Below are 11,505 nucleotides of genomic sequence, written 5' to 3'. Positions count from 1 at the left end.
ACACACCGGCACTGCTCGGGCACCGCACAGGGGACACACCGGCACTGCTCGTGCGCCCCTGCCGTATGCAGGGGCCCGCGGCCGGAGCGGGGCTGGAGCGCGGCTGCCGCCTGCCGGCCACACCGGGAACAGCAGGGCCGGGCCGGCGGGCGCGGGGCCGCTGAGGGGCGGGGCCGAACCGGGGGGCGGGGCCTGGCGTGAGGAGGCGCGAACCGGCGGGGGCGGGGCCTGGCCGCCATGTCGGAGGCGGCGGCGGGAATGGCGGCGGCGGCGCCGATGGCGGAGGCGCGGCTGCGGCGGAAGCAGCTGCTGAGCGCGGAGGAGGCGGAGCTATTCGAGCTGGCGCAGGCGGCGGGCAGCGGGCTGGACCCGGAGGTGTTCCGGTGAGCGGTGGGGGCGGCACCTGCGGGAGCCGGCGGTGCCGCCGGAATCCCCTCTGACGGATGCTCCCGGTGCCGGGTATCCCCCCTCCCGCAGGGTGCTGCTGGACCTGCTGCGCATGAACGTGGCGCCGCTCGCCGTGTTCCAGGTGCTGAAGTCGATGTGCGCCGGGCAGCGGCTCCCGCCGGGCCCCGAGAGCGGCCCCTCCGCGCCGGCGCCGCTCCCCGCCGACACCCGAGGTACGCGCTGTGCGGGGGCGGAGCGGGGCGGGCGGCGGGCGGTGCCTGGCCCTTCCCCGCTGTGTTCCCGCGCACAGCGCCCCGAGCGCGGCCGGGCAGCGCTGCCCGTGGCCCTCACGCTGCGGCCGCCGCGGTCCGGAGCTCGCTCGGCGCTGCCCTGCGCCCGGCCCCTGGCGGGAAGGGGCCCGCGGGCCGCTCGGCCGGGCCCGGTGACTGGCTCGKCCCGGGGGGCCCGCTCGGTGTGATCCCCGGCCCCGCCGCTGCCCGCGCCCCGGGTGCTTCATTCGTTTTTAGGCAGCGCGGGGACTGGGGGAAGTTGCCGCAGCACTTGTTTTTTAGGCTCCTGACTCTGCTTGCCGAGCTCTTAACAGAAAAAGGCTTTATTTCACAATATTATACAGTATTGCTTTGTTTGAATATAACKCAACAAAATTTAAAGTTTCCGGGCCATGAGGATTCCCCGGAAAAGGAGGAGAGCTGTGATGCTTCCTTTATTCTGTCCTCATGTGCCTGGTGGCTTCTAACACTCATGTAGTGGTTTCCGTCCTCGAGATGGAGAGATGATAGAGATGGTATTTGTTGTGGGAAGATGAAATAGAAGGCTGTGGGGAACTGCCAGCTAAAATAGTTACTGCTTTTAAATGCGTTTATCTCTCCTTGCTGCTCTAATCYCTATGGACAAGAACAACCATAGCCCTGAACTTGTGCCATATATATAAAATGATGTTTTATCCCTAATCAGTGCTAATAAAACTGCTGTTTACTCCCTGAAGTGACRTTTTGCTGATAACTCACCAACTCTGAATTACTTCCAAAAGGTTCAAAGAGAAGTAACTAAAGTAAGTCTGCTGACTAACTATTCCGTCACTAAGCCTGAATTCACAGTGAAAAAGTTCATTTCTCTTGTRCTCAAAAAYGTGTCAGAAGGGCARGTGTCTGGAAGTGGATGAGGTCAAGTCAAATTGTGTTGTCATGTCCTGTCATGTCCCCCTGTTTCAGGGTGAGAACAGAGTTGATGCTGCTGGGTCTGTGTTGACCTRTGCTGAATTTTGAGGCAAAAGTTGAAAAAGTAACTGTCAGCAAGGATTGTGCTTGGAGCACAGTGAATGGGGCAAGAAAGAAAGCTTGGTGGGCATAGGAGGGAGGAGAGTGAGGTTTCCCTGCTGTGTTAGCATAGTAACACTTAATCTGGTCTCATTGCTGAGGCTGCCATTGTGGCTGGGCAGTGGTTTATTCTCTTGGCTGTGCTTGCAAGTCCTGCAGAAAGTGAAGTTGAGATGGAGTTTCATTTGAAAAGCAGATAGTTTTGGGATAAAGAATTATGCCACAATCTGGCGCCTTCACAGTGGCAGAGCCCAAGGAGAATCCCCTCCTTGAGCAGCTGAGGAGAACTCAGGAAGTTTGCTGAAGCCCTAATGGAGTGTGGGGGTGAAGTGTCCAGGACTCCTTGTACTCACCATGAACAAATTTCCCTTTCTAAGGAGGTGCTCTTGGTTAAGAATTCCTGCAGAGAAGGTGTTTGTAATGAAAAGAACAGCCTCACATGTGACTGAGAAATGACTGGATATGCGCAGCAGCAAGGGAAGACACCTGTCTGACAACGTTTTCCTGAGTAAAATGGGAGAGGCACAGTACTTGGATTTTTTTTTAAGTGTGAAGCAGCGTGCTATTCTGGTACCACATTAAGAGGAAACATCCCAAAAGAGCAGAGATTTTGAACAAAAGATGCTGTTAAATTTTGCTCTCTCTTCTCCCCTGTTGATGTTCCAGCTGTTACAGGCTGGTTAAATTGTGAAGGAATGTTGCTGAGGTTTTTGTTCCTGTCTGTCAATAATGTGGAACAGCTTTTGTTCTCTCATATATGCTCTTTGAGTGGTACTTTATGGATAAATGAGGCTTTTTTTTCTAGCAGTGAGCCTCTGCTGTAAGATAGTAGACTGGCTCAGGTTTGAAACAGGCTAATGGCCTCTTGTTTGTTAATCAGCATTAAGTTTCTCAAGAGGAAAAGTCAGAATCCCTAAGGTAGAGTTGGTATGCCCTTCTACTATCCACCCTGCTGCAGGCACCTTAGATGCACTGTTGGCAGGAGTTAACAGTTTTCTTGGGAGCCTAATTTGGTGCTCATTCTGCATCTTTAGCAGAGCATCTCCTTGTCTGAGTCAGGTTTCAGTTTTAGTGTGTCCAGCTGGGCATTTKTCTGTGTAGTATCCTTTTAAAATTGACAAGGTGATATCCAGGAGTGCTCCGGGGCAAGCCCTTGGAGCCAAAGGCGAAGTGAAGTTCAGGGAAAGATGGTGGTGCCAGTATTGGTTTGACTTTCGGTGGCCAGTTTGGCCTGTTGCTGCCTAATTTCCCAAGGCTAAAATGTCTGTCCTCAGTGCCAGTTAATGCACTGGAATTGCTGAAACAGGAAGATTGTGCCCATCAAGCCACAGTTCTGCGGTAGATGATGTGATCAAACATTAAGTGCTAAGCTTGGATTTGCCCTCTTTGCAAGCTGTTGATTGGTACTGGTGATGAAGAGGCACTTGGGCCTCCTCTTTTAACACTCACCCCTGACCAAATTCTGATGGATAGCACTTGTACACGTTGTCAGAAGGCTTGGGCTTCTCAGATGTGTCTTCTGTAAGCTTGTGTTAAATAAGAGCACCAATTCACTTGAAATGAAAGCTTCTCTTTTTAGTTTCTGCCAGCCCAGGTGACTTTGCCCACACCTACTGACAYCAGCTAATTYCTTCGTGAATAAAATTACCATTGARAAGYTAATGTTCAGAAAATGCTTTAGGYCGAACTTAAGTTCAGSAGGGGCTTACCACAAATTTAGTYATGTGTTTTCATTTCTGTGAGTTATAAGAAGTGCTGGTAAGATCTTGTTAATATGGAGGACATTTTGTTCAGTCTTTCCTGTAAGGATCACCAAATCAGAGACTGATTTGGGTTGGAAGGACCTTAAAGCTCATCTCATTCCACTTCCTGCCATGGTCAGGGACACCTTCCACTATCCCAGGTTGCTCCAAGCCCCATCAAACACAGCTTTGGACACTTTGAGGGATGAGACAGCCCCAGCTTCTGTCTGCAGTCTGTCCCAGGGCCTCCCAAGCCTCACAGGGAAGAATTTCTTCCCAATACCTGTTCTAAACTTACCATYCTTCAACTTGAAAAAGAATCACTTCTCTTTCACTGAGCTTTCTAGTTCTGGCACAGTCCAAGTCCATCCTTCAGGAGCTGGGTAAGTGTTAATAGAGTGTCTGGGGGTGTCCTCTGGGCTGGATCTGTTCTGCAGGAGTGTTTGGTTTGCCTTGCCTTGCCTCCTTTCCCTTTAGGAGCTGCTGTAGAGAAGGGGAACCTAAGTGCTATCTGCTGTTGGCACTGCCATCTCTTGCTGGAATATGCTGCTTCCATTTAAGAAGAGGATGGTGCAGCTTCYACGCAGGACCAGGCATCTCGCGAGGGGAGATGTCTCTTCTGCATAGCTGGGGCTTTTGTGTGTGGTTCCAGCCCAAGCTCTGTGCTTGTACCTGTCCTGTGCAGGCTTCTCAAGCTGCTTCATGCCTTTCAGCTCAACCCCTGCACTCCCTCCCCTATCAGAAGGCAGACATGTGGCTGAAGGAATCCAGGTCTCACCAAAGATCACCCAAACCTGCTCTGCTCCACTTGTATCAGTAAGGAGATCCTGGCTTAGTTTTCCCAGCACGTCATACTSCAGGGAGGCTTTTTAAAACAGCTAAAACAAGGCTGCTGCAGCAGTTCTGGTTAGCACTGGTGGTGGTGGGGGTTGCCCTGTAGTTATTTCAGCATTTGTGCTGATGAAGCATCAGGAAGTCTGAAATGAATGAGTGACTTTGTCTTTTCCCACAGAATATAGCTGTCACATTTTGTGTTGGCTGGTAACTGAATTCATAACAACTGGCTGCAAATTGTTGTGTATGGGTATTGGAGCATCCATCTGACATATTTAGCTGGATACAACTTATTGTGAGCTACATTCAAAATGGTCCCTCAACATTTTATTTGGGAGGCAAAGTGCTGGTCTGAAAGAGAAGGAAATTCCCAGGTATCCTTTCAAGGTGTGTGAGGGGGAGGGTTATGTTAAGGACAGTGGTGTTGAGTTTGGCCTAGACTAGACAGGTATGTAATTAAGTATCCTATTTCCTCACCTACTACTGCTGTGTTTTCTGTTTCTATCAGCGAACCCTCAAGTCCCTGCTGGTTCCCCTGCAGTTTTCTACCTCATATACACGTGCACATGTCAATGCCCTGGGGTTTTTTTTAGGCTGATGAATWGTCTTTGATRTTTTTGATGTCATTGCCTGCTTCCRCAGAAAAAGTGTCTTTCCTTAAAAGTACTGCCCAAAGTTTTACCCCAGTAAATTTGTCTTCTGAATGTGTTGTTACCATGAGCTTGCTTTTCAAAACCTGTCTSCTTTGTGGATCTGTCACTTGGTGAGTGGATTTTAAGGCTGCAAGGAACTTAGTGACACAGGAAGAAAGGAGCTGTGCATAGCAGGGGTCAGAATGCTCTCCTGCCCAGGGAAATTGTCACACTCCAGTGCCTGTTGGAAAAACCACTGAGCCCATYACTAGCCATGGGCTCTGTCAAAGGTTCACAGGGTGAGTTTTTCTGGTCTGTGTGGAAAAAAATATGCTATGAAGAATCATAAGTCCTTTTCTGCCCTTGCAGAATTACTTGCTTCCTGTAGAAATACTTAGATACAATCAAGGCCTCAGAATTGTGTTGCTRTTCARTTGTTTCCTAAATACTCCTCTGTGYATTASACAGCTTGTTGCCATCTTTGTCCTCCCTGTCTGTTTTTCTTGCCATCTCTGTGGTTTTTCGTCCTTTCCTGTTCATCCCTTTTTCTCATTCCTTGTTTCTTTCCCCTTGTGCTGTCTGTTTTTAGCTGTGACCAGCMTTTTGGAGTGGTGACTGCCAGCACTTTTGGGTACTGCTGGCTGACCATGCCACCTGCTTTGCATTCCTCTTTCACTCAGCCTTGAGTTCTCTCAGGGTTTGACTTTATTTGGGATTTGTAGTGTAGACTTCTGTATTAAAGAGATAAGGATAATGCTGACAAGGAGAATGCTGTGTAACGCTCTGATATGTCAGAGGGAATCCCCTTGGAGTTGCTAAGGATTTATCTTAAATTTATTTAATCTGGGGTTTATACATGATACTGTGAATTTTCCTGTGGGTTATACTGGCTATTATGYTTTAATTATAAATTAATTATCTCCATGGGATCTGAGCAGTGGCAATGCATGCCTTGCACCTGAAAATATTCCCAGACACTTCATGGTCTGCACGTCTTCTCTGAAAAAAAAATCTGTAGAATGACCTATAGGTGACTTATATGGGACTAATCAAAGGACTAATTTTGGTTTTCTTACTTAGTTGCTCATATTCAGTTTTTTTTTCCAGTTTTCCAGTAATCCACCCCAATGAGTGGATTTCCTACAATCACTTAGGAGCAGTTGGGTTGCCTTCTGGATCCTCTCCTGAAACTCTCACTCCCTGCAGCTCTTCCTACCGTAACAATAGAGTTTAAGCCTTTTGAATTAGAGGCCTTTATTCTTGTTTTGTGGAATGATGGACATGGTAAATACACAGGATCAGTTCTATGCACAGGACATTCCTGATGTGAAGTTGCTGTTCCTCTCCCTCTCCCCCAGGCTTACATTCCAAAATGCACTTTAAATTTTTTTTTTTTTTTTCTTTGTAGGCAACTGACTGGCTTCAGTTTATAGACCTCTATCATCTTCTGGTACAGAAATGATCATTATGTCAGTTATTTTAGAACTGATAAAATTCTCAGCTATACTGTGCCTTCTTGGATGGCCAAAATATCCCTTGGTTAAAAGTTCCTGTACCTTTCCTCTCCCAGGAGAGGAAAGTAATGAGATACAAGTTTGAGTAATAACTCTGAGTGACAGACAATTCATTCTTTCCCCCCACCCTACCAAAGAAAGACTCATAAAATCTCTTAAATATAGACTCAGTAGAGATCTCTGAAAAAATGAGGGACCTCTTCTCCATGTTCTCTTTCTGTAATCTTATGTACAAGAGAAAGAGAGAAAATGAGATATCCCAAGTGTGGTGGTGAAAACTAGTACAATGAGGAGCAGCCAGGGACATATGAGAATTTGTAGGGAAAAGGCTGGTGTGTTTCATGCTGATCAGYGATGGCAGAGAAGCTTCTGTGGCTCTGCTGTGCAGTCTTGAAAGGAGCCGTTTATCAAAAGAGCAGGAGAGATGAATGATTTGGGCTCTTGAGTGATGTTTTGGCTCTGGAAAGAGCTCAGGTTATGTATTAACTGTTGAAGATGTGGCAGCAGCTTTGAAGATCWGAGAATGGTGTTGCAGAAGAGGCCAGCTTGTTTATGTCAATATGCATTGCCGGAGGTATCTTGTGAGTGTTGCAGCCCTGGTATCCYTTATGTGCCATAAGTAAATGTACTAACATATTTATGYGTTTATTTATTTATTTACTGGTATGAGAAAAATCCACAGTCTTTGTTACTGCTCAGAGGCAGAAAGGGATCCCTTGAGGAAAGCGGTAGTTGAGTGGAGAGGAGACTGAAAGAGAAGAACTTCAGATTTCTACTTCTGAGAGCATATTTGGAGTTGCAGTTTTTCTTTGCTAAAGCTGATTGATCTTCTCTTGCCTCCTGCTTGACACAAGGCAGTGCTTCTTCCTGCCTCTGGTACTTAAGACTGCTTGTGTGCATATACCATTCTCCCCAAACAGTGCCTGGCTCTTGAGGWGGTAAACAGCTTCTGGTTCTGGGGTCATCTTTGGGAAGGCAGGTATTTGGTTAGGCACTCTCTTGGCTTGTCTCTTGCTTCTGCAGCTGCTTGGGCTGCTGTTACTCTGTGACAGCCAGACACATTCAAGATAAGGACATCTTGTGTCATCAGGGAAAATATGAGTGAAATCCTTTTGTTCTTCTGTAGTACTTGAATTACAGAGCRTTTATGGTCTATGAGCTCCTTTTGTGTTTTATGGTAATTGAGTCTGTTATCTCATATAGTGTAGAGGGAAGCACAAAGCTTGCCTGTCCCTGCACACTTCAGGAGCTGTGCTTGTCTGGTGCATAGGTCTGTTCAGACTGCTTCCAAAAATACATTGCGTATATTTATGCAGTTTAACTCTTATTTCAAGGCTAGGGTGATGGAGTGCATATGCTTTGAGCGCAGCTTCTCTTCAGTCAAATGACTCTTTCTCCCCWAGTTGTTTCAGCTGGTTCAGAACATTGAGGGCCTGACACCAGTGTGTGTGTGCACATGGCTGGAGCTGTATAGGGGTTGAGAACCTGCCCTCTCAGCAGACAGATGCATGTGACAAGGGGGAGGACATTCACCTGGGGTACATGTCCAGGATTGTTAAAAGCATCAYTGTAAATAATGCTTTTACTCCTGCTACTTTTTCTCTCAAATACTGTGAGATGGTGTGTTTTGGTTTTGCGCGATGTGTTTTCATGGACAGCGCTTGCTTTAGTGAAGTTGCTTAAAGTGCCTGAGCTACAACACAACTGGCAAGGCTAGTTGGCTGGCTTGGGATGGTGACTGCTGGCACATCACCTCTGTGCTTGACAAGAAGAGAGGTTTTCAAGAGCACCTGACTGGGCTGGGATAAGTGAATGGATWTTTGTGCCTCCCAAATTTTACATATGATTAGTGGCCACCTACTCTTGGAAGTTCTCAGATTATCTTTCTGGTGCAGCAAGGTGCTAACTAGTAGTATTGATGTGAGTCCTGTTCCCAGACAGCTRCTCCAAGGAGACAGGATGGTCTGGTAAGTAACTGTACAGTCCATAGCACAGATAATCCAAGATAATGATTTCCAAACCATGTCCATGGAGACTCTAGAGAGTGTGGAGCAGCTGTTGGTCTTGTGAAAGTTGCTCTCATAATGATTGCCAAAATTTCACTCGTCATTTGATTGCATGCATGTAATTACAGCCACTGTATTCCTGTTTTGTTTTCTCCTTGCTATTATTCACTTTTATGATGYCTCATGGAGGTTGCCATCTTTAGTAAAAGCTGTGCATCACATTCCTTTTATTCTCTTTCCTGAAGTGAGTCCTACTTTTCACTGGAAGGAGTGGCAGGAAAAGTCAGTATCCCTCATCTGCTCCTGACATTTGTGTTAGCAACACTGAGTCTGTCACTCTCTCCTCTGGTAGGATCCTGTTGCCCCTTGCCTCCCTCAGCTTCTGCCTTTGTACTCACTACTGCTCCCTGCTCCCACTGCCTCTTAGAGCCCGTCACTCCCAGGTGGGGAACTCACCTTCTGAACTCAGTAAGAACATCTGGGAAGTCCTCTGTAGGAGTCTGAGTTCCTGAAAACCCCAGAAAATTATAGGAAATCCAAATCTGCTGATTCAGTGATAGAAGTGATAAGGAGAGACGTGTTTGTGATTTGATGATGTGGTGGCAGCCTCAGCCACTGGGGGACACTGGCACACCCTTTTGCTTATCCCAGCTCGAGGTGTTGGAAGCTCTTGGTGTTCGAACAGTGCTTTTTGCTATGCTGCTGTTCTTTGCAGAATGAGGGGAACAGAGGCTGGTTACTTTGTAGATTAAACCTCATGACAATTAAAAATGCTTCTACTGCAACTTCTTTGGGTTTTATGGCACTGATACCTGTTGGGCTGAGTTCACCAATTTGCTTTCTGCACCGGATGCTGAAATCTAATGGATCGTTTGAGATCTAATGGAGCTTTTCCTCCTGCATGGTTCCTGAGGGAACGCTTGTGCCTAGCTGCTGTGTCGTGATGCTTGAGTTGGGATGTGAGAATTAATGGATGTATTTGTTTATTCAGGGAGAAATAAAGCCAGCTCTGCTGTCAGTGGGACACAGATTGTGGCCGAAAGAAGCAGCCGGGAAGGATCTGCCCAGAGGATGCCCCGACAGCCGAGTGCAAGCAGGATGCAGAAGGCAGGAACCTCGGGGAAGAACAGCGGGGGAGGCAACAGTACCTAAATAAGGCCTTGGAACAGATAGATTTTGATTTGACAATGTATATAAACTGTGCTTGTTAAAGCTGCTTGTGTTGTATGTATTAAGGTATAAACATGATTTGTAATACGGGGAACAGTGCTGTTGGTTCCTATTTCCGAAACTTCCTTTGGCCACGTAAAGTATTCTTGCATTTGGCTTGCCCTGTTTTCCCCATGTGCCTGTTTATGACATTCTAGCAGCCATATCTGAAACCAGACTGATCTCTTCTAAGACATAAACCCATGTTCAGTACTCCCAGTGGTGCTGATGTGATTTACAAAGCGTTACAGCCCCTTTGCCTCAAGAGCCAGGTCAGATGAGGAGGTTGTRCCAGATAAGGGAGGGAACAGCTCCGTCGCTTAGGGCAAGAGACATACAAGGACTTAAACTAGGTAAGTGGGTTTCTTAGAGCTCAACTGCTACCATGCATCATTCCAGAGGGTCTGCAGGCAGTGAGGTGCCTCCCAATGGCTCTGGGAGCTCAGGGGCTGTTAATGAATTCCCTGTCCTTAATTCGGAGAAAGWGCCTCCATTCTATGGGAGGTAGGTGGTGATTCTTAAACTAAAGATCTGTCTCTCACAGGCCTGCTTCAGGTGCTAAATGAGATTTGCAAGGTCTGTAGCTTTTTCTCCTGCTCTGATCAGGTAGCAAATTGCAGCTGCTTCCCTTGGTAAAAGTGAGGAAATCAGAGGCCTGAGGATAGGCAGCCAGCCACAAGTTACGATCACAATGCGAGGCATCAGGAGAGCAGACTYTGGCCTCTCTGGGGATCTGCTTGATACAGTCTCATGCCATCAAGCCTTGGAGGAAAATGGCACCCAAGRAAGGAGGTTGATATTCTAGAATATTGATGCTCAAGGGTGGTCCAGCGTGACAACCCAGGGCTGCAGTCCCATGCCTGAGCTCCAACTACAACCCTGACATCCCTTGGAGCTATCCATGTCCCTGGCCCCTGTCACCCCCCACCCCATGTCCAACCCCTCTCATAATCTCAGCCTTGTTACCTCCAGTCTCTTCAGAGTTGGAGATGGGGTCTGCAGTGAGCTGGRGCTTGGCCTGGGTGCAGCACCTTGGGGCAGATAAGCAAAGCAAACTATTTAAAGCTGTGTCTAGAGATTTGTGATATCAAATGGAATTTGTACTACTTGAGTGACTTCAGAATTCTCAGTATTTTAGAAGGGTAACACAGAATGTGCAAACACACATCCAATAAATTAAGGGCTCTCAATCTCATGGAGTGACCTTGGGCAGCATCCTGATTCAAGGGGGAAGTCCCCAACACTCCTTCCTTGAGGGCACCTGACTTCACTGCCCTGTCTGCCCACCAGGACTCCATCTGTACCCCAGCTGAGTCTGATCTTTTGTCAGATGGTCACAATAAACCCTTGTGGCCGAGATCTGACCTTCATTCACCCCCTCCACAGCACCAGTAGGTGCAATGGTTAGTGCTGCACATCTGAATCCTGTCATGGAGGTCAGTCCCAGCTATGGAGAGCTGCTGAAGCTGTTGCCACAAGTGATCAGTGAAATCTTTCCTTAAACAGGAATGAACACCTGCAAATGGAGGAGTAGGGAAAGCAGGGGGAGGGCCCTGGAAGGTCTYGCAGTGGACCATCCACCAGGGCTGAATGGTGCAGGCAGGATCTCTTTTCCTACAAACTATTTCCCTGTATCATCATTGCCAAAAAAAGGGAAGACAGATCAGATGGGAAAAGAAACTTCGAAATCCGAGAAAAAGTGAGGTGGCCCGTACGGGGATCGAACCCGCGACCTTGGCGTTATTAGCACCACGCTCTAACCGACTGAGCTAACCGGCCGYGCTGCGTCCTCTGCGCCGCCAGCTGGTGGTCCGGTGGTGGCCTTCGAAAGAAAAAGAAAGAAA

At 47.8% G+C, this 11,505-nt stretch overlaps 1 protein-coding gene and 1 non-coding gene across 2 annotated transcripts; one reads left to right on the top strand and one right to left on the bottom strand.

Moving 5' to 3' along the window:
* Positions 1-210: 210 nt before the first annotated feature.
* On the top strand, positions 211-9,668 carry LOC130582039 (mitotic-spindle organizing protein 2B-like). Its single transcript, XM_057380523.1, has 3 exons — positions 211-383; positions 478-620; positions 9,444-9,668. Exons 1-3 carry the CDS (start codon positions 238-240, stop codon positions 9,602-9,604), a joined length of 450 nt encoding a protein of 149 aa, XP_057236506.1. The 5' UTR covers positions 211-237; the 3' UTR covers positions 9,605-9,668.
* Positions 9,669-11,366: 1,698 nt separating this feature from the next.
* TRNAI-AAU (transfer RNA isoleucine (anticodon AAU)) lies at positions 11,367-11,440 on the bottom strand. The gene has a single exon. It is a non-coding gene; the product is annotated as a tRNA-Ile (tRNA).
* Between the last annotated feature and the right edge of the window lie 65 nt (positions 11,441-11,505).

The sequence above is a fragment of the Malurus melanocephalus genome, unplaced genomic scaffold, assembly GCF_030028575.1.
Source record: "Malurus melanocephalus ecotype Western Australia unplaced genomic scaffold, MMel_1.1 scaffold_457, whole genome shotgun sequence".
In the NCBI taxonomy this organism is placed as follows: Eukaryota; Metazoa; Chordata; class Aves; order Passeriformes; family Maluridae; genus Malurus; species Malurus melanocephalus.
Note: the sequence above shows the minus strand (reverse complement) of the source record. Positions and strands in the feature narration are given on the sequence as shown.